This window comes from Colletotrichum spaethianum, assembly GCF_022836535.1.
Source record: "Colletotrichum spaethianum MAFF 239500 DNA, contig16, whole genome shotgun sequence".
NCBI lineage: Eukaryota > Fungi > Ascomycota > Sordariomycetes > Glomerellales > Glomerellaceae > Colletotrichum > Colletotrichum spaethianum.
Window position 1 is genome coordinate 412,104 of NW_026054786.1, and position 23,232 is coordinate 435,335.

The following is a 23,232-nucleotide window of genomic DNA, read 5'->3' on the forward strand; positions in this document are numbered from 1 at the left end:
GAAACGGTGAGTGACGGCAATACCGCATCGATTCATTGGGTACTTACGTCGCCATGGTCTGATCCATGACCACATACATGCCTTTGGCGTGAATGGCGTCGATGGCCTCTTGCCATGCCGTGATGTTGCCGTAATGACGGTCGAGAAGGGTGAGATCGAGAGGCTAAGGTATCTGTCAGCACTCGTGTGCCGGGCCCGTATGCCGGTCACGAGGGGCGGGCGGTTTCTCGTACCGAGTATGAATCCGCCTTCCACGGATCGTTGATGAAGGGGGAACCGGCGATGTAGATTCCCTTGATGCCCATGCCCGCTATGTAGTCCAATGTGTCGACGAGTCCGGCCAAGTCTCCGCCATGGCGAAGCTGGTTGCTCATAATATCATGTTCGAAAAGCGTGCCGTTGGAATTGTCATTTTCGGGGTCGCCATTGACGAAACGGTCGATGAACAATGTGTAGTAAGGGAACCGCCAGTTTTCTGGTGATTTCGCAAATGTGTGGTTGTCTCGCTTTCCTGTATATTGGAATGGGTTCGTTGCTAACCTGTTCTGGTTGAGGTTGTAATCGACTTCGCTCGCGGTGTATTTGAGGCCAGAAACGAGTGTTGATGAGGCGGTAAGGAGTGTAAGTGCCCAAGCCAGTACTGAATTAGACATTGTTACTCTTACTCGCCGGCAGGGGCGAGTGAGCAAAATTGTACAACAAAAAAATAAAACAGGAATGAGTGACGAAGTGAAGCTCGAAGGAGTGTGATGGTGATGGTGGGTTGGGGGAGGAGAGAAAGGCCGCGAAGCAGACCAGCAAGCAAGCAAGAACGAATGACGGGATGAGACGCAAGGCAAGGCGCGGGACGGATGGGAAGAAAACTCGGCCGTCAACACCACGTTGGTACCGGTAGAAAAGGGGGTAATCTCGTGGGAGCTTGGGTCAGCCCAAATGCAATATGCCCCAGGCTGAGGGCGGAAAGGGGGATGGATCTCTGGAAGAGAGGCACAGACATGGACAAAGGCACAGGCATAGGCATTGTAGACTCCAGAGTGGCTGGGGCCGTAGAAGAGTCCATGAAGGATCTGTCCCGTCCGCCTCGCCTGTCAAGGCTCCAGTCTCGCAGACAGCGGTCTTGGGAGAAGGGGGGCCAGAGTGGGATACAGGCCGCAGGGCGTTGATTCCGTGATGGCGATGGGCCCCCCTCCCCCCTTCTGCAGGAACGGGCCAGCCGAGTCGTTAGCCCTTCCTGCTTCCCCAGTTCTCGTCGAGAGGGAGTACATAAGAGAAGGGGAGAGAGGTACCCGTATGGAGACTCCTCCTGCTCGTCCAACCCCTCTCTGTGGTGGTACATGACAGTGTGGCTCCGGGGGTGGTCGGGGCTAATTCTGGCTATACGAAGTTTGGAATATGGATATGCATAGGGTGCAGGCGAATGCCTGGGTAGCAGCGAACCATTAGGGTGAGAGGAGATTGGCGGGCTCCGTCCTGAATTGCCCTTTTGGACGATTCCCACATTAAGAACTGGCCAATACGGTGGTCCAGAGGCAGGCAGTAGCAGGGGGCGCGCGCTGAAGACCAAGGATGGGCCGGCACGGTGTGGTGCTTCTCGTTGGTCGATTTCGGGCGAGCTCCGTTTTGTCGGTCGAGGCATCCGCTGTCAGTCGGCCCCTGGCCAGTGGACGTGCTGTGTTGTATCGAGTCAGTTTTACTTTGTGTGGCCCCCCCAGAAGAATACGAGGCGTTGGAGAAGAACCGGGCTACCAGAACGGATGATCCATGCTCTCGAAGATTATCCAGAAGCAGTGATTTCCCAGTCGGGTCAAATTGAGGCTCAAGGGCAGGGCCCAATCAGCACGGCGCGGTGGATGCAATTTGACAGGACAGATGGCAGTCGAACGGGTTCGTCTCAACTAGCATAACAGTCGCTTATGCTCGGCCGGCGACGGTGTGGCACTCCGTTCATCGATGGGCTGGGGCAAGCCATGTCGGCCCGTAGGCTTGGGTTGGAAAGCTGAGTTGGGTTGATTCTGGTGTGAGTGGACTGAGCCAAGACAGAAACACATTAGGCGCATCTGTTGGATCATAATTGTGACGTCGCCTGGCTGGAGAACCAAGGCAAGAGAAGACAAGTCGATCATGGCAGCTGCAGGACGGAAGGATTTGCAGAAGGAAAGATACAATGCAAATCGGGGTTGGCGTTGGGAAGGCGGTGGCACAAGACACACACAGAGTTGGTGTGAAACGGGGGATGCACCTGGGTGATGCATCCGTTAACTGGGTAGGGGCAGCAAGGAGAGGAGCCAAAGCCGACGACGGGACAGGAACGCTGGGCGAGCAAGGTCCATGTGCGTGACCGATTGTGTGCCGTGTAGCAGCCAGCAAACAAGGCGAGGGCAAAAAAAAAAAAGGGACGGTCAAAACTGCCTAACCTAGGAGAATTCGACGATGGAGTGTCGTTGCAAAAACCCCGAACCACACAGTGGGCCTCGAATGGATATCGCTTGGGAACCCCCTCGGCCAATCCTTGGCCGCCTTTCCGGCTGCATCAGCCACAGAGTCGCGGCGCATCCAACCGTTTTTCCTGTGCTACTCCCGCAGGCCTCTTGCCTCTCACTGGGCCTGCCCATCGAGGACGTCTTTGACGCCCCTCCCCCACCTGCCACATCAGCAAGGATCACGTCCTAAGAAGTCCCACCTTACTGGGGCTAGCCGGAAAGAGACCCACTCGTAATATCCACTCAGGCACGAGGAAGTTCTCCTACAATGGGACGACGTCGGCTGGGAAGTCTGGTCGAGGCTCCAGGGGCCGGAGTTGCACCTGCACTTCCTGCGGGCTAGACCGGGGCCTCCCCTGTCCGACTCCTACCACGGTGCAGCACTTGCCATGTTCGACGATCGGCCGCATTGTAGTGTACAATACCTAGGTACTCCAGCTAGGTACTGTAGCAGGAGAACAAGGAGGAGAAGAGCGGTCGGCGCAGTCCAATTGACGAGTCAGCGCCGTGACGCAGTTAATTATGGCCACTCGACGCCGCCCTGCTGGACATCGTTGGCGGCGCTGGGCATTGAAACAGGGCAGCAAAGGAACTGTGGAAGGGGAAGTAAAGTGCTGAGGAGAGATGCGAGCAATCGAGACCACGGGGACCATGTTCGCCCAAGTCAGAAGGTCGGCTGAGCTGAGCCAAGGCCCTGCGAGCTCCTGTTTTCTTAGTATTCTAGTTTTATTTTTATGGTGGCGTTGCCTTTTTCTTATTCTCTCTTTGCATCTATCCCTTGTTTTCTTGGTTCTGCCGCCCTGTCAGTTCTGCGTGTCTCATCGTGACCGGATGCTGCTGGCGTCTGGGTCTGCCCATGCTTGTCGGCCATTTTTGGTTTTCAGGAGACGGGAGACAGGAAACAGGAGAAAGGTCCGTTCAGGAGGACCATCAAGCACAAAGCCCCTTCTTGGGAACTCGTGCGTTTGAGGATGAAGGGATTCCCTGATGCATTTATAAAGTTTGAGCATTATGCAGTAAGGTTGCCCGCCGCTCCCAGTTCCATGGAGTCTGGCGGATTGTGGGACGACTACTATGTACACGGTGCGAGTTGTGCCTCAATCGGGAGGATTATGTGATGGAGGCTTACTCACCTCGACGCCAACGGCTATTGCGTTGCCGTCAATGGCGGGCGGCGCAGCGCAGCGCCTGCCTTTTCCCCCCTATCTGCCCACCTTCCTTCACCTTAGCATTCGCACCAACCAAACCCAGACTGCTTATCATCTATCAACAACAGCAAAGTACGTACTGTGACGGATGCACACGCAGAAGGGGGAAGGAAAGGGGGTGGCAGAATTTGCTCCTGGAGGTAAACTACTATGTCGGTACTCTGAACTCTTTTCCAGACAGGCCGCCCCTGCAACAACAAGCAGGAATACAGGTACCTAGTCCAGCCCACGCATCACATTCGTGATTCGTATTTCGAACGGTTTGCATTTCGCACCCACCAGACGCTCCATCATCATCATCAACCGTCGTCGGGCTGCAAACGTGCGGCGCACACAAGCAAACACCAAGCAGCCCGCCAATTGCATCAAGCAGCCGCCCAACACTATCAAGCACACCAAGCCCGGCATCAAGCACCACGCCCAGGAGACCACCAAGAGACGCAAGAAACTTGTCCAAGAGCTCACTTCCCCCGAGCCTTTGCACAACCATGGCACCTTTGCAGCGCCAACACCGCAGTCGCCGTCGCCGTCGCCGTCCGCCGCCAGCGCCCGCCAAGTGGCGTCGCCCACCCGTCGTATCCGTCGTGCCCGTCAACCGTTGACGACGCGAGGCGCACCACTGACAGCTCGACACTGCCCTTCCCAAGTCCCCAGTGCCGCGCTGATGCCACTGCCGACTTGACGTTCCCACGGCCTGGTGCCACCACACCACATCGGGATAAGCTCAACACCCGCTCGACGAGAAAAAAAAGTTCCAAGGTCCTTCCAAGGCCGCACCGTTGGCCGCACTGGCGCTGCTCTGCTTGACAAGGGAAACGAGGCTTTTGCAGATTGGAACGCTCAACGGGTACCTTGCCAACTTCCCCGTCTATCAATACGCCGCACACCATTGCAGCTCTCCGCGAACCAAACACTACGCTCTCCACCCTTCTGATTGCCTCTCCCTACGTCCAGCTGATCTCTTTATTCTTGACGTTTATTTCTATTTCCCTTGCCCTTTCCCTAGTACTCTGTCTTTCCTCATTGGCTGGCGCTGTTCCAATCACAACAACGTCAATTTCGCTGCGCCGTTGACGGCTCTCTCCCACAATCACCACACACCCGACCAACTGCTCGCTCGCACGGCACACGACCACAACAGCCAACAACATGGCTATCACTACCGCTTACCACCCCCTCTCTTCCTTTGCCGCAATATTACGCGGCTGGGCACGTATCAATCAGCACCTTAACCAGGCTTGCGGCGTTCTCCTGCATGTCCCCCCTCCGTACACCTCGTCGTCTCTTCACTTCTCTTCTCGTCAAGTTGCACGCCGTTGCTTAGTAGGCCCTCCTCTCCCATATCCTTACAGTCCGCAGCACCTTGGCCGACTTGCTCTCCATCACTAAAATCACGTCTCCTCGAGCCGTGCTCCCCGGGACTATTCCCTTTTAGGAACAAATCACCTCCACACCCCCCAGCTTGGCCTCCGTGGCGACCATCGTATCCTTCCCCCCTCGTAGTCCCTCATGTTCTCTGCTTGGGTTCAATTTCCTATCAACCGCCTGTTGGCCATTATTATTAACCATGCCCGCCCCCGTGTGGGCCTCGTTGCCCATCTGATCCGAGGCATTGACACTTGCGGCCAAGTAAGGCCAAGTTCGCCAGGAACCGTCATCTCCCTCAACGTCTTTCCGGGTCTCTTTCAAGCCCATCCGCCCCTCGGTGCGTTGTTCCGGTGGCCCTCGTGTCTAGGTTTGGCCCCTTCTCCGCGCCAATACTGTTCTGTCTCGCGTACCTTGCATTGGCTCCCCGTACCTAGTGCTGGGTTCGTTTGTGTCCCATCACCCACCGTGTACACTGGTAATCAAAATCAATGGCTGCAGAAAAGAGTTCCATAGTCCACCACCACACACCTTCCCTCGCCCTCTTTCCCTCGGTCTCTGTGTTTTCCTCTGCTGATCTCCCCTCGTGTCAACGGCGTCAGTGTCATCTTTACGCGCTTGGCCCCTCTTCTTTCGCTGTCAACCGACTCCACGTCGCTCTCTAGTCACTCGTTTAATCTACCGGGTTTTCCCACCCCTTTTCCCAGTCCAGTCCATTTCGGCACCCGAGGACCAGTCATTCGTTCTAATTCACTGAAGGGTCCCCCCATCCATTCGTTCATCCCCCATCCCAGAGGACTTTGACGGTCCATCCTACATACCAAAAGTCTATATCGTGTTGTGTGCGCGCCGCAACCTCCCCCGACCCTATTCATTCCTTTCACCACGCTCACTCCTAAGCGCAAAGCCAATCGTTCATCCATCGCCCATAAGCGGCGCAGTCCCTCGTTTAACTCGACTCACAGTCAACTTCATCAGCCATGCGTACCTCAACAGTTGCGTGGGCTGCCGTTTCGGCCCTTTCTGCCTTGGTCTCGGCCGCCGACCTCGAGGCATGGAAGTCGCGGGCCATCTACCAGGTCATGATTGATCGTTACGCCCACGATGATGGCTCTACCGACCACGAATGCGAGCTTTACAAGTTCTGTGGCGGCACCTGGAAGGGCTTGATGAACAACCTCGACTACATCCAAGGTCAGCAACCGGGAATCAGATCATCGCCAGGCTCTTGCTGGAATCTCCCGACTAACAATGACATGCAGATATGGGTTTCACTGCCATCCAGGTCAGCCCTATCGTCCAGAACATGGACGACGACACCGCCGTCGGTGAGGCCTACCACGGCTACTGGTCCCTCGACAACTACGCCACCAACGACAAGTTTGGCACCAAGGCCGACTTCGAGGCCCTCATCACCGAGATGCACAAGCGTGACATGTACATCATGGTCGACGTTGTCGTCAACAACATGGTTCAGAAGCTCGACAGCCTCCCGCCCAAGCTCGACTACTCCAAGTTCAACCCCTTCAACGACGAGAAGTATTTTCATTCCTACTGCAACGTGACCGAGTGGGACAACAGCACCGACTACCAGGACTGCTGGCTCTACCCCTACGGCGTTGCCCTCGCCGACTTGGCCACCGAGACCCAGCCCGTCTACAGCGAATTCAACAAGTGGATCAAGGAGCTCGTCTCCAACTACTCCATTGATGGCCTTCGTATCGACGCCGCCAAGCACGTCAACGACGCCTTCCTGCCCACCTTCGTCAACGCCTCTGGAGTCTTCGCTTTCGGCGAGGTTCTGACGGGAGCTCCCGCGGACATGTGCCGCTACCAGACCCTGAACCTGTTGCCTGGTATGCCCAACTACATTGAGTACTACCCTCTGAACTCAGTCTTCTTCGGCGGCGACATGAACCAGCTCGCCGACTGGCGTAACCAGGCCCGTGACGCCTGCACCGACATCTTTGCCCTCGGATCCTTCGTCGAGAACCACGACATGCCTCGTTTCGCCGTCCACGACGAAGACATGGCCCTCGCCAAGAATGCCATGGCTTACATCCTCTTGACTGACGGTATCCCCACTGGTAGGACCCCCTCTTCCAACCCCCAGCCCAGTGACATTTCATGTGCTAACATGCATGTCTCATAGTCTACCAGGGCCAGGAGCAGCACTTTAACGGAAACTCTACCCCCTTCAACCGCGAGCCCCTCTGGCAGTCCAAGTACAACACCTCGGCGCCCCTCTACACTTTGACCTCGACCCTCCTCAAGACCCGCAACCAGCTGCAGAGCATGAATAAGAACTTCGCTACCACGGCTTCTGAGCAGCTCTTCGTTGAGGACACCCACCTGTGCCTGCGTAAGGGCCCCGATGGCGCCCAGGTCGTCTTCTGCATCACCAACAAGAGCTCCAAGGGCGACAGTTACCAGCTCAGCGTCGGCGGCTTCAACCCTGGCGACGAGGTTGTCGAGGTGCTTTCCTGCGCGACCAGCACCGCCGACGGCACTGGCAATGTTACCTTGTACATGTCCAAGGGTGAGCCCAAGGCCGTTGTCCCCGTGTCCGTACTTAACGGCACCCAGCTCTGCGCCAACGGCACCAAGACGGCCGGCAAGGACAGCAACAGCGCCGCGGGCGCCGTCGGCAGCAGCCTGACCCTGGTCCTGGCCTCCGTCATGGCCATTTCTTTTGCTCTCCTTGCATAAGCAACACATGGCGTAATGTGCGAAGAAAGAAAGAAAGAAAGAACGAGAAAAGGCGCGAGCTCGGGTTAGAGTGTACTGCGAGCCAAGACATGTCTGCTATTTTCCATTCAATGTCAAGTGTTTGTTTTGTTCGCGCGCGAAGTTTGGATCATCCAACGGCGGCTATGACGCAGGCTATCACATCTCTTAACCAGTCTTTGTGTAATTATCCTCCCGCGGCTTCAGGGTGTCCCCCAGGCTTCCGCCCGAAGCTTTCACATGGTCTGGTGAGTAATGTATTCTCTCGTACATTTGTATTGTTTAATGTCCCCTCCGCGACGAAGCCATTATGAACCTTGGTCGGCAATACGACTCGAAGGCGGCAGCTTTTTCTAGCAGGGTGCCGAGGGATTTGTTTGTAGTGATACCAGACTTTCAAAAATCAAGAATAAGTCGTAATATCAACCCGACCATGTAACGGTGGTTCATGCAGCCTGTGGTGAAAAACGAGAATCAGGTGGTTTATCCCATCGGACCTCGATACCGCCCGCGGACTCGCGATGATTGCACGTCTGTTCCGAATCGAGACACAAAAACGCACTAGGCGAGGCCGTCCGTCCACTTGGCCAAGGATAAGGAAACGTTTAAAACGGAGCCCCAAGCGCAGCCGAAAAAGCATGCCGGCCAAGTCTACCAGTCAACTTGGCATAGGACCAAGAAAACAGCTTTTGAACCGCCATGCACGTTTGTCACGCATGATTCGCCCACACAACCCCGTCGCCGTTATTATTTGAAAAAAAAAATTCCTTGGTTATTGGGCATTGTTTTTCTTCCTCGGCCTGGACCAGCCAGTCGGCGTCCCCCGTGGAAAACATTGGGGGGCCGCTGGGTCGCCCGTTGTAAATTTCGCACCGCCACCACGCGATGGACAATAAGCATCTGGGAAAAGGATAACCGTATCGCCGAGTGTAAAACGTGTAGACCCTTTGCTCAGTCTCTGCGCCCGTCTCTTTTTGCCGAGAGTTCTCTAAAAGTACCTGAGAAGAGTCCAGGGAAAACGAGGACCCCTTTTGTTCCCACGGCGCCCGGGGATGGAAAAGGGGTTTGAATGAAGGCGGTGGGTTTTGTTGGACGGTACTCTGTAACCTGTCCAGAGTACCTACGCCGGTTGAATCCGTTCGTGTCGGACAGGTCGGCTCCCTTCTTGTGGGACGTTTGGCGAGACTCCTTGTGGGGCTTCTGGATAGACGGTGCGCCACCTGACCGGGAGGAGCGGCGCGACTGTACCTTGCATTGAAAAAAACGGACCGCACCCCGGTCCTATACAAAGTAGACCCAATTGCTTAAGATGGCAGAGTTGCATTCGTACCGGTTGCTACCTGGCTTTTCTAGAGGGGGGCCACTGGGGAGTTGCATCCAGCCCACCCGCCGTATTTGAGCGGGCACGGGGTGCCCGTCTGCCCATTCGACACGGTGCGGACGAGGGTGAGATACGAAGAGATCGGCGTTCCGTTTTGGGGCCCCCTTGAGGGCCTACCTGTACCTACTCTGTAGGGCTCTCAGAGGAGGAGGGAAACGGTCGGATGGCTCGCACGGAGAAGAAGAAATGGGATGCAGAGAGGGATGGACCTTTTTGATGGCCATTCTTGGTGGCTGGCTCCAGAGGACACTGAGATTGGGCCGATGTCAAAGGTTTGGCAGCAATGACTGAAGACTGACACGACTGTGTACACGCACGTGCACGTACACATGCATATACACATAGACACACACACTCTCTCTCTCTCGCTCTGCATCAAAGACAGTCGCGTAGATCATGGGGATGCTCATCGCATAGTGGCCGTAACGAACGTGACCTGAAGACGCATACGTGTGGGTGGGTTCGCACGGAAGACGCGCGCCGGCTGCTGTCACGGCTCAAGCGGGCGGGTTGAGCAGAGCAGGCGATAACCTCCCACGCCGAGAGATAAGACATGCAGCGGGCTTCGCACATCTCTTTGCACCACGCATCGCCTGCGCGTATGCGCATGCAACACTGTTTCGACTGACGCGTTGTTGACGGGCGATCACTGACCAGAGACAGCAGGTAGGCAAGGGAGGCCCGCAGCTGATGCGGACGTTCTGTACTATAGTATGTCTGAGACGCCATGCTTCCTGCTGTACGCATGTCTCTCTCGTCGCTCCAGAAGCGCCGGCAGATTGTTCGTCGGTGCCGACATTGAGAGCGGCGCATCCATGTCTGGAATAGGCTTGGTGAGGGTGGTTGGTGGTGCCCATGTCTTTGATATTGATATCAGATAGCGCGCATAGGGGGGGAGAGGGGGCCAGTGCTGCCTTTCCCTTGCATGCTGGCGATCGACGGTAAGCTGGAGCCATCCAGCAGGGACAGGACGGCAGACGGTGCACCGTCGTGCCCGCGCGCACGAGAAGGATGGATGGGCTGTCGATGAGAAGGATCTCGATGGGGGCGTGGGTGGGATTGGCGCGAGGTTAAGTTTGGCGGGCACCGCCGCCCTTCCAAGATTTTTCTCTCGTTCCCTTCTGGAAGAAAAAAGCCTGGCGGGATTCACAAATGGGACTCAATTCTGGCCGTCAACAACTCTGCAGATGGTGAGGGGAAACCGATGAGGCACCGCATTGTTGATCCTGCAACCCTCGTGATAAGGCCGCGACGCCTCGACGGCAAGGCGTCTTTGCTGGCCGGCTACGACTTTGCAATGTCACCCCCAAGTGGGATACCGCCGATCCTCGCTCGGGGCCCGGGGGCATGTCCGGCTCCGCCTTTTCTCGTTTTCTCCCCCCAGTCTCTCTTGCAACGTAACCGCGGTGGACCGCCAAGTTGAATCCTTGGAAAAGGGTCGAACGCGCTGGGATGCCAGTGTCCATCTTACTGTCTCTGAATGAGCCGATGGAGAACATCTCGCATAGGATGATATTTGTCTGCTCAAAGCGGGCAGTTTATTTCTGCGAGAGCGCACGTGCGATGCCGATCCCGTCCCGCTTCGAGTCGGACATTTTGTTGTGCCATGTTGTCACCTTGGTTGTTTCTCGCTTCGACACTTCTAGAGTTTCTTCCAAATCTCTTCCGGGTGGGGTTTTTGATTGTTTATTGACATGGTCGTCTATTTCCTTTTTCCTTAGCTTCTCGAGTACCGGTAGCTGATCCCGTCTCACGGCCGGTACTTTGTCGGGACCAGCGAGGAATGGTCCCGACAAACCTTGCTGGGCCACGAGCGATCGGCAGAGTGGCGTTCAGTTCCTCAAGACACTTGGTGGATCTTTGTCTCATGCTTGCTTGTTCGATGCTCTTTTGTTGAAACTTGGTACTCGGGTAGGGCACGGCGGGAAGCCAGGGAGGACTGACGAGCGCGGCATACGGTTCTGATGGTTTTTGGTTGGACTGGCTCGCGGACGATTTCCTCGTGTTTGTCGGGCCTCGATGCTTCTGATGTTCACGGGGATTATGGGAAGTCCATCGTGACTGGGATGGGATCCGCAGGTGGTTTGCCTCGCGGCTGCGGCTGCAACTTTACTTGCTGTTTAAACTCCCTTGAGTTTCTGTCGCTTATACCGTTTAGCTTGACGGCATAATATGAGGCTCAGGTCGTCCTTGGCAGAGATGAAGAGCAAGAAGCCTCGGCGTGCGCTGCCTCCCAAAACGACTGAGCCCAACTCGATGCTACGTAATTCAGGAACATGCTGGTGTCGGTGACTCTTGTGAACAGGTTGAAACTTGATGATCGATGATGTTCATCGCCGAGTCTTGTTTGTTATATATCAAAAATCTGAGTTTGCACATCGTTATTTAGAAAACGGAAGCATGAACACCGGGGCGTAACGCGGAATTTCTCGTCTTCCTGGCCCAGCAAACGCCCCATGTGGAAGCAAGAGCACCAAAAGGGAGATGGGCAATTGCGAGAGGACCGATCGATCGTTTGCAACTTGGTCAAAAGTGCAAAAGGTTATGTTCCGAAACCGAGAATCGAACTCGGGGCTATGCCTAACCTCTCGTAGAGATGAGAGGGCATCATGTTGGCCACTACACCATATCGGATTTCTGTGACTAAGCCTTTCAAATTCTACAATAAGTATCTCTCTTTGCTCTACATTGAGTGAACCCGAGATTTAATGACACTCCTCGAGCCTGCCAGGCTTTTGAAAGGCAGCCAATCTCTTTTTATCTTCTATTCCCAAGTCCCTGTATACCTTTGTGAGTTCCGCTGACTTGGGCAAGCCCGTCGGCACGGTGAAGTGACAGGCACCGCAGTGAAACCCGTTACGAACTGTGACCGGACCTGGCTTCCACGGCCATCGTCTTTTTACGGCCCGGGCGTCACCTTTTTACGCAGGATGCAGCCCTATGGAAGCCACGCGCCACGCCAATGCCTGGCGTAAGATTCCAATTGGGCGGCTTCTGCCAAGGCATCAGCTTTGGAATGTTGGACGACGGATTCGTTGGATGTAGATGCTCTCGTGCGGCTTGGGTTGTCCGAAAGGACACACCAAGCCAAGAGAGCAAAGCAATTAAAGAAGAATATCGACACTTCGTAAAAAATACTCCTTGTGTGGGAATCCTTAAAAAGTCAACAATCTCCGACATCAGATATTTTCTGAAGTGATCACTCTTACTCTTAATTGTTGCTGCTCGTTTTACGCTTGTAATACGTACTTCATGGAATGCTAGCACATTCCATCCCCGCATCGCAGATAAACCAATCCCGCAATGACACCTCCGGCACCGAGAATAGTGGGCATATGCGGCGCCGCCATCGCCGGCCCGACATTGGCACTACACCTCCTGACCCATCCGGTTCTCCGCACTCTCTTCCGTCCGATCCTCTTCGACCAGACGCCAGCCCCGGTCCCAGTCCAGGTCACTAGCGATGGAAGCTCCTCTCCATCCTCACCCTCAACCAACCATCACCAGCGCGCTGGCGCCTCGGTTGCCCTCCTCCCAAACGGCCTACACCCCCTCCTGAGTCTCGGCCTCGGTGACGCTATCCGTAAGCACGGCTATGAATGTGACGACCTGACCCTCTGGTCCGGTCCCTCGTCTCTGGACTGCGACGTGGACGCCCCCCTCACGCATCTCAAGACAATGGTCAATGGATTCTGGTCTCACGACATGCAAATGGGCGCCATGTACTTTGAGCGTGCGGGGCTGCAATCCCTCCTTGTCAACCGTGTACGTGAGCTCGGAGGCGAGTTGAGGTGGTCCAAAAAAGCCGTCCGTTTCGAGCATATTGCTCCTACCAGCAAAAGCATGGAAGAAGAAGATGGCCATAGCAACAGTCAAACCCGTGTGAGCTTCGCCGATGGCACACACCTTGATGTCGACCTTCTCGTTGGTGCAGACGGCGGGTACTCCCCAGTTCGCCGCCATATCCTCAACCTCCGTGACCCGGAGACAGCGGAACAGCGCTGGCTTCCGGATCATATGGGCATGACGGGCATCTACGGTATATCCTCTGCCGACAAGATGCCCGCCTCACACGTCCCTGAGCGCCAGTTCTCCGAATCCCATTCTGTGTGGTTGCCGCAGGGGTTCCTAGCCACGGGACCATGTCCCGGGAGGATGTTGCGCTGGGACTTGATTCTCCCGGAACAAACGCCGCCAGAATCTCGGACAGACCCGGCAGAAGACTCCAGAGCTGTTGCGAACGATACAGATTTCTCAACTGTAGATGGAGAGGGGACCGAGGAATCGTGGCACGCCGCCATTGTGCCTAGCCAGTACCCCAAATCCGCCACCATCGCCATACTCCGCGCCCACCTGCGCCTCCGCCACCCCTTCGCCGGCGACTTCAAGACAATTCTAAAGTCAGCAGACCGTATAATCCACACGCCACTGCGCCAACGGGTCTGGAAAGAAAACGAAATCCATTGGAGCACCCCCAGCGGCGGCGGCAACATCGTCCTCCTTGGCGACGCCGCGCGGCTGATGCTCCCCACCAGCGGTCAGGGAACGGGGTTCGCGATCGAGGATGCCACTGTTCTTGCGAGCATGCTTTTGAAGCACTGTGGCCCCTCTAGTCAGAGAAACGAGAAAGCGTCAGCTGCAGGCAGCGATTTCCGGGCGGCTGCCGAGGGGTACGCTAGGCTTCGGGTGCCCAGGTCGGGGAAGATGGCTACCGTGGCGTCGTGGGTCGGGTCCGTTGGCCTAGGTTCGGCGTGGTATTATAGGGCTTTACGGCATTATGCCGCAAAGATGTCGCCTGGGGCCGACTTGAAGTAGGTTTTAACGATGTCCTTCACTCTCTTCCCTATTCGTACTTCGAGTCTTGCGTGTTGAGACGTGGGTTTTTGACGCTGACTTGTTCGGATTACCAGGGCTAAGAAGACCAAGGACCCGTGGCCTATGGATGGACGTTTCAAAGTAGACGGTGTGAATTGAATTGTCTCTATTCTTAGGAGTCCTCAACATTTCAGATCATCGAGCCTTGGCCCGAATAGATGAGAGTGGTTTGGGAGGGGGGGGGACACTCTACAACAGCTTTCCATGGAAAACATGTGGGCGACCAGTACTCATTGTGGCAAGACTTTCATTTGAGGACGTAGCTGTAAATCCAGAAACGTAAGAAGACCGGAAAAGAGACTCAAGAGAAGAAAGGAAAACAAAAGGTAATGGCGGGGCAAAGCAACGCTGAAAGCTAGAAACTTGTCAACTCGTAGATCCATATCTCTGTCCATCTTTGTTCAGTAATAAGTGCATCACCTTTAAGTGTATCTCTCTGATTGCCACCACCAACATGTCTTCCCCATGCTCCTCGGCCTTTCAATACAGAACCGAGGACATTGAGACCGCCTGAACAAGGGTCAGTGGACAGTTCAATGCGCCAAGCGTGGGATACAGCACGTACCGGGGCTTGTGCCCACAGCAAGCCAAAGATGTTTCTGCACCGGGAAGTCGGGCATGTAAGACGGCAGCTTTTGTTCGGCGAGCCGCAGTATCTACAACGCAAAGATCCCATGGGCGCCTCCGCATGCACATTCAAGATGTTGATCTCTTGGGATGGGGCGAGCTGCGATGGCTATTCATGCTTGTAAAAAGACGGATAACTTCACAAAACTGTTCATTTTGCTGACTCGAAAACAGCTGCATCTTGTGCCCCGGATTCTCCAATATAGTGGCTGAACACCTCTAAAGCTAAAGAATCATGAATACTTCCAACCCACATGATGTGACCCAGACTCTTCCTCATTTCAACCCATGTCGTCCCTAGGTGATCTTGGATCAGAGGGTAGAGTATTTTCAAAAGCCAATCCTGATCACGCCCGTGGAACAAAGAGATTGCGCCTACCGTCAACGCCCAGACGAAATGATGTTTTTCTCTAGCTGTCGTAGGCGAGAAGGCGAAACAAGCCTGCCGAAACTGGATGGCCAGATGCGGGTAGTCGAACCTAAGACCTGGGAAACACCAGAATACGGTTGTCAAATAAGCAATAAGTGACAACCGGAGAAGCTCGGCAATACTACTGCCCAGGTCATGGAACTTCAGCCTGAGTAGCCGGGACTGAACAGATGTCAATAGCTCTTCGAGAACCATCTCCTGTGTCTTGTGCCCAGAGTCAAAGCTGTTGTTAAGCAGGTGTGAGAGGCCCTGTACATCTTTGAATACGCTGTAGAGTCTTCTGTCTAATGCGCGTACAAGAGTTCGCGAGTGAGAGAAGTGTGATGCGTCAAGCGGCTTCAGCCGAATGAGCTCAGGTGAATGATCGAAAGCTGACGCATAAGATGTAGTTTCTTCGCAAAATACTGGTTCAGCCCCGGTACAAATACTGTACACCAAGCCAGCACTATAAGCATAGTCATCAGCGATTCTGGCGCGACAGAAGACAGAAACATGACTGACCGGTAAAGCTTGGCTTGTAGGAGAGGCTTGCTCACGTAAGACTCCATGCCACCGCGCAACTCAACGATTCGTTTAAGGCCCATCACGTGCATATGAGCAGCATCCACGTCCCCAAAACACTCTGCAATCAGGGCCATAGCCATGACAACAGTGGTTGTCGAGTCAGTCAGCGCAGTTTTCGTGTCAGCTAATTGCTTGTTAAGCTCGCTTATGGTCCGATACGAGTGATATTTTGTTCTTTCACTTGGATGTCCTGTCAGACTATCAGAGAAGAATGACATTGTAAACAGAATGGAGTGTAGATATGCCAGATCGAGTTGGGTCCAGTCGAACCAATACGTGCTGGCAGAATCGGAACGAGAATATCTTGCAATCGGGTACATAGTATCTTTCAGATATGTGAAGTCTGCAACGAAGAACGTGTCAAAAGAAGTATCCCACTTTTAGGCAGAGAGACTTACATGTGCATAGCATGCTGCGGGCTTTGCTGTCGATTTCTTCAGGGAACGTGACAAAAGTGAAAGCATTGACGGCAAGAGAGGTCGAGCCGGGGTGGCCGTACAACGGAATGGCATCACTGTAGAGAATCCGGGATCCTGCATGAGCTGTGTGGGACTCTTTGGACAAATCAATGCCCCCTATACAGTGCTCTGAGACTTGTCTCGCAAGAGTGGCAGTAGAGACACGACCCTTGAGCCTACTAGGGGTGTTTCGTTTGCGGGTGTTCTTCCCCCTCATGACATGACTTCGTATAAGCTTGCGATCCTCGGCAGCCGGCTGGCCATGCGAATCTGCTGTCACGAAAGCGAACCCCTTGCCCTCTTTTGACCACGTCAGCACCGTCTTGTTGCAACACGCGCCTTCATAGACATGGCGTTACCTGTAGATGGGGCCAACCTTGAGGCAGACATGTGGTTCCCAAGCCTGCTTGCTCGCCGGAAGCTAACCAAGATTGTCCTGGTACCACTTACATGAACAATTCGGCACCTGATGGTAGCTTCCCCAAAGCGTATGCCTGTCCAAAGGGCGTGTGGTCTTAGAGCTTTTCGATGTAAAAGCTGGCGGATGAGATGTAGCGAGGTGTTTGATCTATGGGTTCACCCAATTAGGAAAACAATTAGAGAACACTGGTGTAGATAGAAAGCCGGAGTCAGTGATAAAGATCTCCCGGACTTAAGGCGCGCGGGGTGGGGGCCGGATTACAAAATTAATTCTAAAACAAAGCTCTCTCAGTTTGATCGGGTGCCAAGACCTAATTGTTTTCTGCTTTTGCTCTAGCGTAAACCTTGGCCTTTGTTCGGATCACTAGCAGCAAGTTACATGTTAGCAGCCCTGCTAAACACTTCAGCCGTACACCCAGATCTTTTTTTGAGTTCTACCTCTAGTGATCGGGTTTACAAAGTCCTATCCTGTTGCTACGAGCGTGCCGTGGCTGACTCTGTGGAAATCTCAAGCTGGCCTACTGGATAACGTTTTCTGCTAGCTGTTGCAGCACGCCTGTTCCAGTCTGAATACAATACTAGGCTTGCAAGCTACGATCAAGGTACCGACGCAGAGATTAAAACTAATCAAGAGTAATCTGGGGCCCGCTCCATAGTGGCTTCAGGGGTGTACATAGTCAATTATGGGAGGGAACTTAGGCATCTAGACTGGATCACGGAGCTGTTGCTCGATACGTTACACACGAAGCAATCTTTGTTAAGCGCATACTGTACATGGGGTGATGACGTTATATAAGATTTTAAGTCTCTTGCAGCACAAAATTTGGACCTGTTCTCCTGTGGTCTTGGTGATCTATTGGCTTGAGGGCTATCATAGGTGGCCACCCACTAATCAAGCATCCAACGTCTTTTGTGCTTGGCTGTTTAACACACTCTCATTCGCCAGCAGCCCTCAAATCAATTTGGTTTCCTTGTATTGATCGGGCGTTGCTTGGATCGTTGATGACCTACTTGATGCATGGATCGTTCGTTGCGTTGATTGAAAAGCCATGGTAGATGAGAAGACTACCGCCATAGGGAGCAAGATTTGCTCTGCCGGTAGTCAAGTTTTTTTCCACAGTGAAAAGAGTTTGGAAGCTTAGATTTGCAGCGTCAGTGCTGTCCCATATTCTAAGTCACACATGCCGGGAATTTGATATGCCTTACTAGGTTGTGGAACAGCTTGCATTAGCGGGAAGAGTTACCTCCAAGACACCGGCGACAACAAATGACTTATTCGTCGGCGTTTCTGAGGCGACAATTGTATTGTTTGGGAAATGCTGTTCGAACGAATTTAGCTGGCGAGCTTGGGGATGTTACTGAGCAGCAAGGGTTACTACATACGTTCCATTGCACTGAACCGTCGACGGGCAGAATAGCTCCGCGAGCTTCCAAGATCTGGTCGCCCGTTGCGCTAACGTCACGGAGAATCAAGGCGCCACCTGGTGCGAAGAATTGGGTGACACTGTCTGTCGTTGTCGGGTCCTCAAAAACACCGAGGATTCTGCGTAGGGTCTTGTGTGAGCTTTGCTAAGTCATAAGTCTTGAAAGTCGACGTACTTCCTGTACCAGAGGTCGAACCCATGGTCAACGCCACATGCCGGCGCGTAATCTGTCATGTTGATGGCTTGAGCTGCTCCTAGCAACAAGCAAAAGAAGGTAGTAATAGAAAGCATCATTTTCTGACAGCTGTCAGTGAACACAATAAGATAATGGTTTCGGAAGATTCAAAATGACCTGGAAGTGATTGCCATCTATATAAGGCCTTCTTGAAATAACCAGTTTGACCCTGCCTTCCAAATGAACCGGTAAAAGCATGAATGGCCTGTTACACTTGGCAAATCATTTGATTACAACATCGGCCACGGTCAATTCCTTGTTGGCCATCGACTTCGAAAGTAATGGTACGCATTTACGGCATTGGCTCAACTAGTTTAGGTCAGGTGAGCTCAGAAGGATGAGGGAAAGATGGCCGGTATTGACGTTAAAACTCTTGGCAACGAGGTCTACGGTATTTGATGATTCGTATTGAGGGGCATTGCCTGGGCTCAGGCGGCAATATACTCGTGGCCAAGCCCAAGCTAGATGAGAGCCTTCATGGTGCAACCGCAGTAGAAAGTGGCCCTAACCACATGGAAAGTTCAGAGGGTCGGCTTAGAGACTGGAAATTCGTCCTAACTCCTATTTCCGCGTTGAAAGGTTATCATCGATATTGCTAGCGAAGTCCGAAAGTTTTAGGATGATGTCTTTTCCATGAATTTCATACCGCTGTGACTTCTACGCAGCTCAGCGGTGGCTTGGATCAGATTTGAGCGTGTATTTGTGGGGTTCAATGGGCTGTGATCTGCCTCTCCTCGTATCTTGCCGCTTTGGGTAAACAATCTGATGGCTTACAAAGCAGCTCCATGACCGATACATTCAGAATAGATAGGGTTGCCTCAGATACTTTTCTTGGACCCTGTCGCGATTGTTGTGCTCACCCATACCCTTGAGGAGCCCTGTCGCACAGACGCAGAGCTTGGCTTGACGTACGATTAGTAGCTGGTAGCTAGTGGGCTTGCTTGATTGTTTGCCTAATACGGAAGTCTGGCAGAAACACAGCCGAACTTTATTGACACTTGTGGAAATCATTGGTGCCTACTGCGAGGTTGACCAGGCAGAGAGGGCTTTGCCAACCTCTTGGTCCGCATGAACTCGTACAAGCCAGAAGACTGCATTTCAAAGCATCCAAACCCCTCGTCTTGTTCTTGGCTTGGCCATTACCAAACAAAGACTAGTTGCAACGAAGGTTGCAAGGCAACTGATCTCCGAAAACTGTTTCCCTGCTTCGCGATGCATGCAAGCCTTATAAGTGCCTTGCTGTTTACTTTATTGATTGAACCATGATGTTCCAATGCAATATACCCATTCTGCAAAGTAAAGTGCGAGAGTGTGAAGCGCTATTTGTTATGTGTCCCAAAAACGCATCAAGAGGGCCAACGAGTGCATGTTCAGCCTTGAAAGCCAGTAGTAGAGCGACAGCCTCAGAATGATATAAACAATTGAGGTTTGAAAAACCTGAATATCATATGAGATGATGTCTAATCATGCGAATTTTAATGGACGTTTCATCACCGTAGGTGTCTGCTCCAAAGGAAGAGGGAGCATGCAAAGATACATGTTAGATAGATAAATTGTCATTAGACATAGTCTGTTCTGCTTGGAGTACATGGGGGGGGCTGCTGCAGTTCCTGAGAAGCGATACCAAAGGCACAGCCAGGTCTGCAGAAGTTACGTTCACCGTCATCATGTTACCCATAGTTGTCGATTAGAACGTCATGTTCGAAGACTTGTCGGCCCACTTGTCCAACAAATCCAACGTGGCTTGGCACTTGTTTCGGATCGCCTCAAGAGCGTCGTCGCCCAAAGCCAAACTAACGGGGAATTCTGTTGTAGCGGCGTCAGACTTGACCAAGTCGACGATACGCGCCACACCTTTGGCAGGATCGCCAGGCTGTTTCTGATGGATCCCTTTGACTTGTGGGTACAAGTTGTCCACAAGGGGCCTGTAGTCGTCAATTTTGGTGTCAACAAAGACTGCCTTCTTCTCATTGAGAAATTCGGTCCGGAAGTAGCCGGGCTCGACTAAAAGCGTTTTGATCCCGAAAGGCTTTGATTCCAGATTCAGACTTTCGACGGCGGCTAGCACATATTAGTCACTGTTTCGTTCAGTCCAGATTGGGTGTGTCACAAACCTCGGAGAGCTGCCTTTGAACTGCAATACGCTGCCAATGCTGGCATACCTCCCCACGCGGCAATGGACCCCATGAACACAAAATTTCCACTTCTCTTTGACCGGAAATGCGGCAGGAAAGCTCGTGCTACTCCCAAAGGTCCAAAGACATGAGTTTGAAACACGTTGTTCCAGTGTTCAAGGCTAAAATCCAATTAGGAACCTCCAAACTCACGAGATGGAGCGTGGTCACAATTACCTATCGTCCTCAACAGTGCTGAAGTGTGGGTATCCAGCGTTGTTTACAACAACATCAACCCCGCCATGGAGACCAATAGCTGTCTCAGCCAGTTTGTCAAAGTCGGACTGGCTTGAGCCCAGGTCTAGCTTGAGAACAGATGCTCCTGCTTTTTGATAATGCTCGATGCTGGCGGTGTTGCGTGCCGTGGCAATGACCTTATCTCCCGCCGCGAGAAGCGCCTTTACAAATTCGGCACCGAATCCGGTGGAACTTCCTGTGATCAGCCAGACAAGAGGAGCCATGTTGTACGATACGTGGGTGTAAAAGCGTGTGTGTGTAGGGACTGAAGGAGTAGCGAGTATATGTGGTTGGATAATTTCTGAGGATGCTGAATGATTAAGTGAAGCTTTATATCTCAATACCCTACATAGATTAGTGAGCCATACGCTTTGGCGCCAAAGTATCAACCTGGGATTTGCATCATGCAGCCGGGTGACCAAATCTGCGTTGTGGAGTGACGGACTTAACATTCTCGGGGTTGACGCTATGATCGCCACTCCGAGGGGGGTGCCGATACTGGCATCGTTGTGTGTTCACCTAAACTTGTAGAGGGTCGCCTTGCAGAATCATCGGGGGCCCCTGGCATCTCCCATGACCCTAGTTTGAAGTTTCTGGCATCCGTTGATTACCAGAAAAGGTAATTCACATATGGAGATAGCTTAAGGCCGAGAACGGTCTGTCAGAGCCCACTCTGAGTTTGAAGTCTGCGCCAGGGAGGTCATCGGCCGGGAGAGTTGGACTGTCTAATGCGCCTTGACTGCGAATATAAAAACCCCAAGCCTTTTCTTTCTCAAATCGGCATCTCACCAACTGAAACGCAACAACGCAATCTTGTCTATCCGCGCCCCAACACACTAAGAGCACACACGCAATAAACAGCATCAAACCACAATGTCTAGATACGCCTCCTCCCACGTCAGCCCCAAGGGGCCTGGAGATGCCCGTCCTACAGCCCTCCAAGTCGTCAACGATGAAGGTCTTATCTGCAAACTCTCTGGAAAAGTCGTTCTTGTGACGGGCGCGAACTCAGGCATCGGTGTCGAGACAGCACGCGCCATCCACGCCACAGGTGCCACCCTCTTTCTTACAGCCAGAGATCTAGCCAAGGCCCGGCAAGCTGTGGATAGCGTCAAGAATGGGCCTGGACCTAAGTCTGATGCGCCAATCCATGCTATCGAGCTTCGTTTAGACTCTCTGGCCTCAGTACGCTCAGCTGCCAAGGCATTCCTCTCCAAAAGCGATAAATTAAACCTACTCATCCTCAACGCCGGCGTTATGGCCACACCAGAGGGCAAGACAGAAGACGGTTTCGAGACTCAATTTGGGACCAACCATCTAGGTCATTTCTTTCTCTTCCAGTTGTTAAAGCCTGCGCTCCTGGCGGCCTCTACACCCGAATTTCAGTCTCGGGTTATTTCTGTATCGTCTATGGCCCATCGCTTTGGTAAAGTCCGTTTTGACGACTTTAACTTTACCAAGGATCCATACGAGCCCTGGAGTGCGTACGGGCAGTCTAAGACGGCAAACATTTACTTTGCGAACGAGGTCGAGAGACGTTACGGGTCTAAGGGTTTACACGCTCTCTCTTTACACCCAGGTATTATTGCCACCAACCTTTCTCAATATCTTCCAAAGGAGCATTTGGAGTCGATTGCAAAAGACGAAGCGTTGCAAAAGAACATGAAGAGCATCCCTCAGGGGGCAGCCACGACCATTTACGCTGCGATTAGTAAGGAATGGGAGGGCAGAGGCGGCAAGTATCTCAGCGATCTTGTCGAGCAAGGTCCAGCCGATATGGGGTCGCAAAGCGAGCCTGGGTACGCTCCGTGGGCTTACGACGAGGTATCAGCCAAGCAGCTTTGGGAGGAGTCGAACAAGCTAGTGGGCTTCAACGATGACTGATGGCACCACGGCTAATGCGGCAAGATGTTGGGTTGTAAACGGACGAGTAAGATTTTAGTGCAAAGGTAGTCATAGTTGTGCAGGCAAACTTCGGTTTCTCCTGTACACGAATTCCCAAATCATGGCTGAGATTTCCACAAAGTAATATCTGGTTAGTGAGATAGGCCGGCTACCGCGCAAATTTCTTCCTTGCGAAGATGGAGTTGAGCTTTCCAGAATCCTCTTAACGGCTAGCTAATAGAGGCCAGTATGAAGTTCCTAGATAGCTGCCATAATTTCACGGCAATCAGATTGCTTGAACCAAGGAGATCAGAGTGATTGGCCAAGTGCTATACTTTTTGTCACTGAAACGCCAAACCCCCTTTTTGACCCCATGGTGGACATATCCTTATTATGGGTTGTATCCCACACAATAGATTCCAAATAATCGTTCATATCTGCTTCGTTTGTGTTAAGTGGACTACTCAAAAACATGCTTCCACCAAGGGCCAAGGCGATTGATGCCAATTTCGACCCTGCCAGATGCTACGCCCACTAAGAACATCTTTCGTCAAACGGAAGCACCTGAATCTACCATGATGGGAGGCCACGCTCTTTAGCATAAGACGCTGGCAACGCAGAGCAGTGGAGCTGCACTTGTTGTGGGCGCAGATCGCTCCGATCCCAGTCCCCAGCCAGTAGACGAGCTTCAATTTTCCATCTCACAAGCAGCTTCCACTTCCAGCGCGCGCATGCTGATACAA

At 53.0% G+C, this 23,232-nt stretch overlaps 7 protein-coding genes and 1 non-coding gene across 8 annotated transcripts; 3 read left to right on the top strand and 5 right to left on the bottom strand.

Moving 5' to 3' along the window:
- Positions 1-43: 43 nt before the first annotated feature.
- On the bottom strand, positions 44-653 carry ColSpa_06625 (cell wall alpha-1,3-glucan synthase mok13; the record flags this gene model as incomplete). The annotated part of the gene is made up of 2 exons (XM_049272837.1): positions 44-163; positions 234-653. The coding sequence occupies 2 exons, from the start codon at positions 651-653 to the stop codon at positions 44-46; spliced, it is 540 nt and encodes a 179-aa protein (XP_049128794.1).
- Positions 654-6,033: 5,380 nt separating this feature from the next.
- Positions 6,034-7,762, top strand: ColSpa_06626 (alpha-amylase A type-1/2; the record flags this gene model as incomplete). The annotated part of the gene is made up of 3 exons (XM_049272838.1): positions 6,034-6,247; positions 6,316-7,140; positions 7,206-7,762. 3 exons carry the CDS (start codon positions 6,034-6,036, stop codon positions 7,760-7,762), a joined length of 1,596 nt encoding a protein of 531 aa, XP_049128795.1.
- A 3,946-nt stretch (positions 7,763-11,708) lies between these two features.
- On the bottom strand, positions 11,709-11,795 carry ColSpa_tRNA_182. The gene is given in 2 exon segments: positions 11,709-11,743; positions 11,759-11,795. It is a non-coding gene; the product is annotated as a tRNA-Glu (tRNA).
- Positions 11,796-12,464: 669 nt separating this feature from the next.
- ColSpa_06627 (FAD-dependent urate hydroxylase) lies at positions 12,465-13,976 on the top strand (the record flags this gene model as incomplete). Its single annotated transcript, XM_049272839.1, has 1 exon — positions 12,465-13,976. The coding sequence occupies one exon, from the start codon at positions 12,465-12,467 to the stop codon at positions 13,974-13,976; it is 1,512 nt and encodes a 503-aa protein (XP_049128796.1).
- A 3,892-nt stretch (positions 13,977-17,868) lies between these two features.
- ColSpa_06628 (uncharacterized protein) lies at positions 17,869-18,193 on the bottom strand (the record flags this gene model as incomplete). Its single annotated transcript, XM_049272840.1, has 3 exons — positions 17,869-17,880; positions 17,919-18,078; positions 18,135-18,193. The coding sequence occupies 3 exons, from the start codon at positions 18,191-18,193 to the stop codon at positions 17,869-17,871; spliced, it is 231 nt and encodes a 76-aa protein (XP_049128797.1).
- A 1,688-nt stretch (positions 18,194-19,881) lies between these two features.
- On the bottom strand, positions 19,882-20,381 carry ColSpa_06629 (uncharacterized protein; the record flags this gene model as incomplete). The annotated part of the gene is made up of 2 exons (XM_049272841.1): positions 19,882-20,255; positions 20,357-20,381. The coding sequence occupies 2 exons, from the start codon at positions 20,379-20,381 to the stop codon at positions 19,882-19,884; spliced, it is 399 nt and encodes a 132-aa protein (XP_049128798.1).
- A 160-nt stretch (positions 20,382-20,541) lies between these two features.
- ColSpa_06630 (putative NADP-dependent mannitol dehydrogenase) lies at positions 20,542-20,829 on the bottom strand (the record flags this gene model as incomplete). The annotated part of the gene is made up of 1 exon (XM_049272842.1): positions 20,542-20,829. The coding sequence occupies one exon, from the start codon at positions 20,827-20,829 to the stop codon at positions 20,542-20,544; it is 288 nt and encodes a 95-aa protein (XP_049128799.1).
- Positions 20,830-21,478: 649 nt separating this feature from the next.
- On the top strand, positions 21,479-22,489 carry ColSpa_06631 (WW domain-containing oxidoreductase; the record flags this gene model as incomplete). Its single annotated transcript, XM_049272843.1, has 1 exon — positions 21,479-22,489. One exon carries the CDS (start codon positions 21,479-21,481, stop codon positions 22,487-22,489), a length of 1,011 nt encoding a protein of 336 aa, XP_049128800.1.
- Positions 22,490-23,232: the final 743 nt, after the last annotated feature.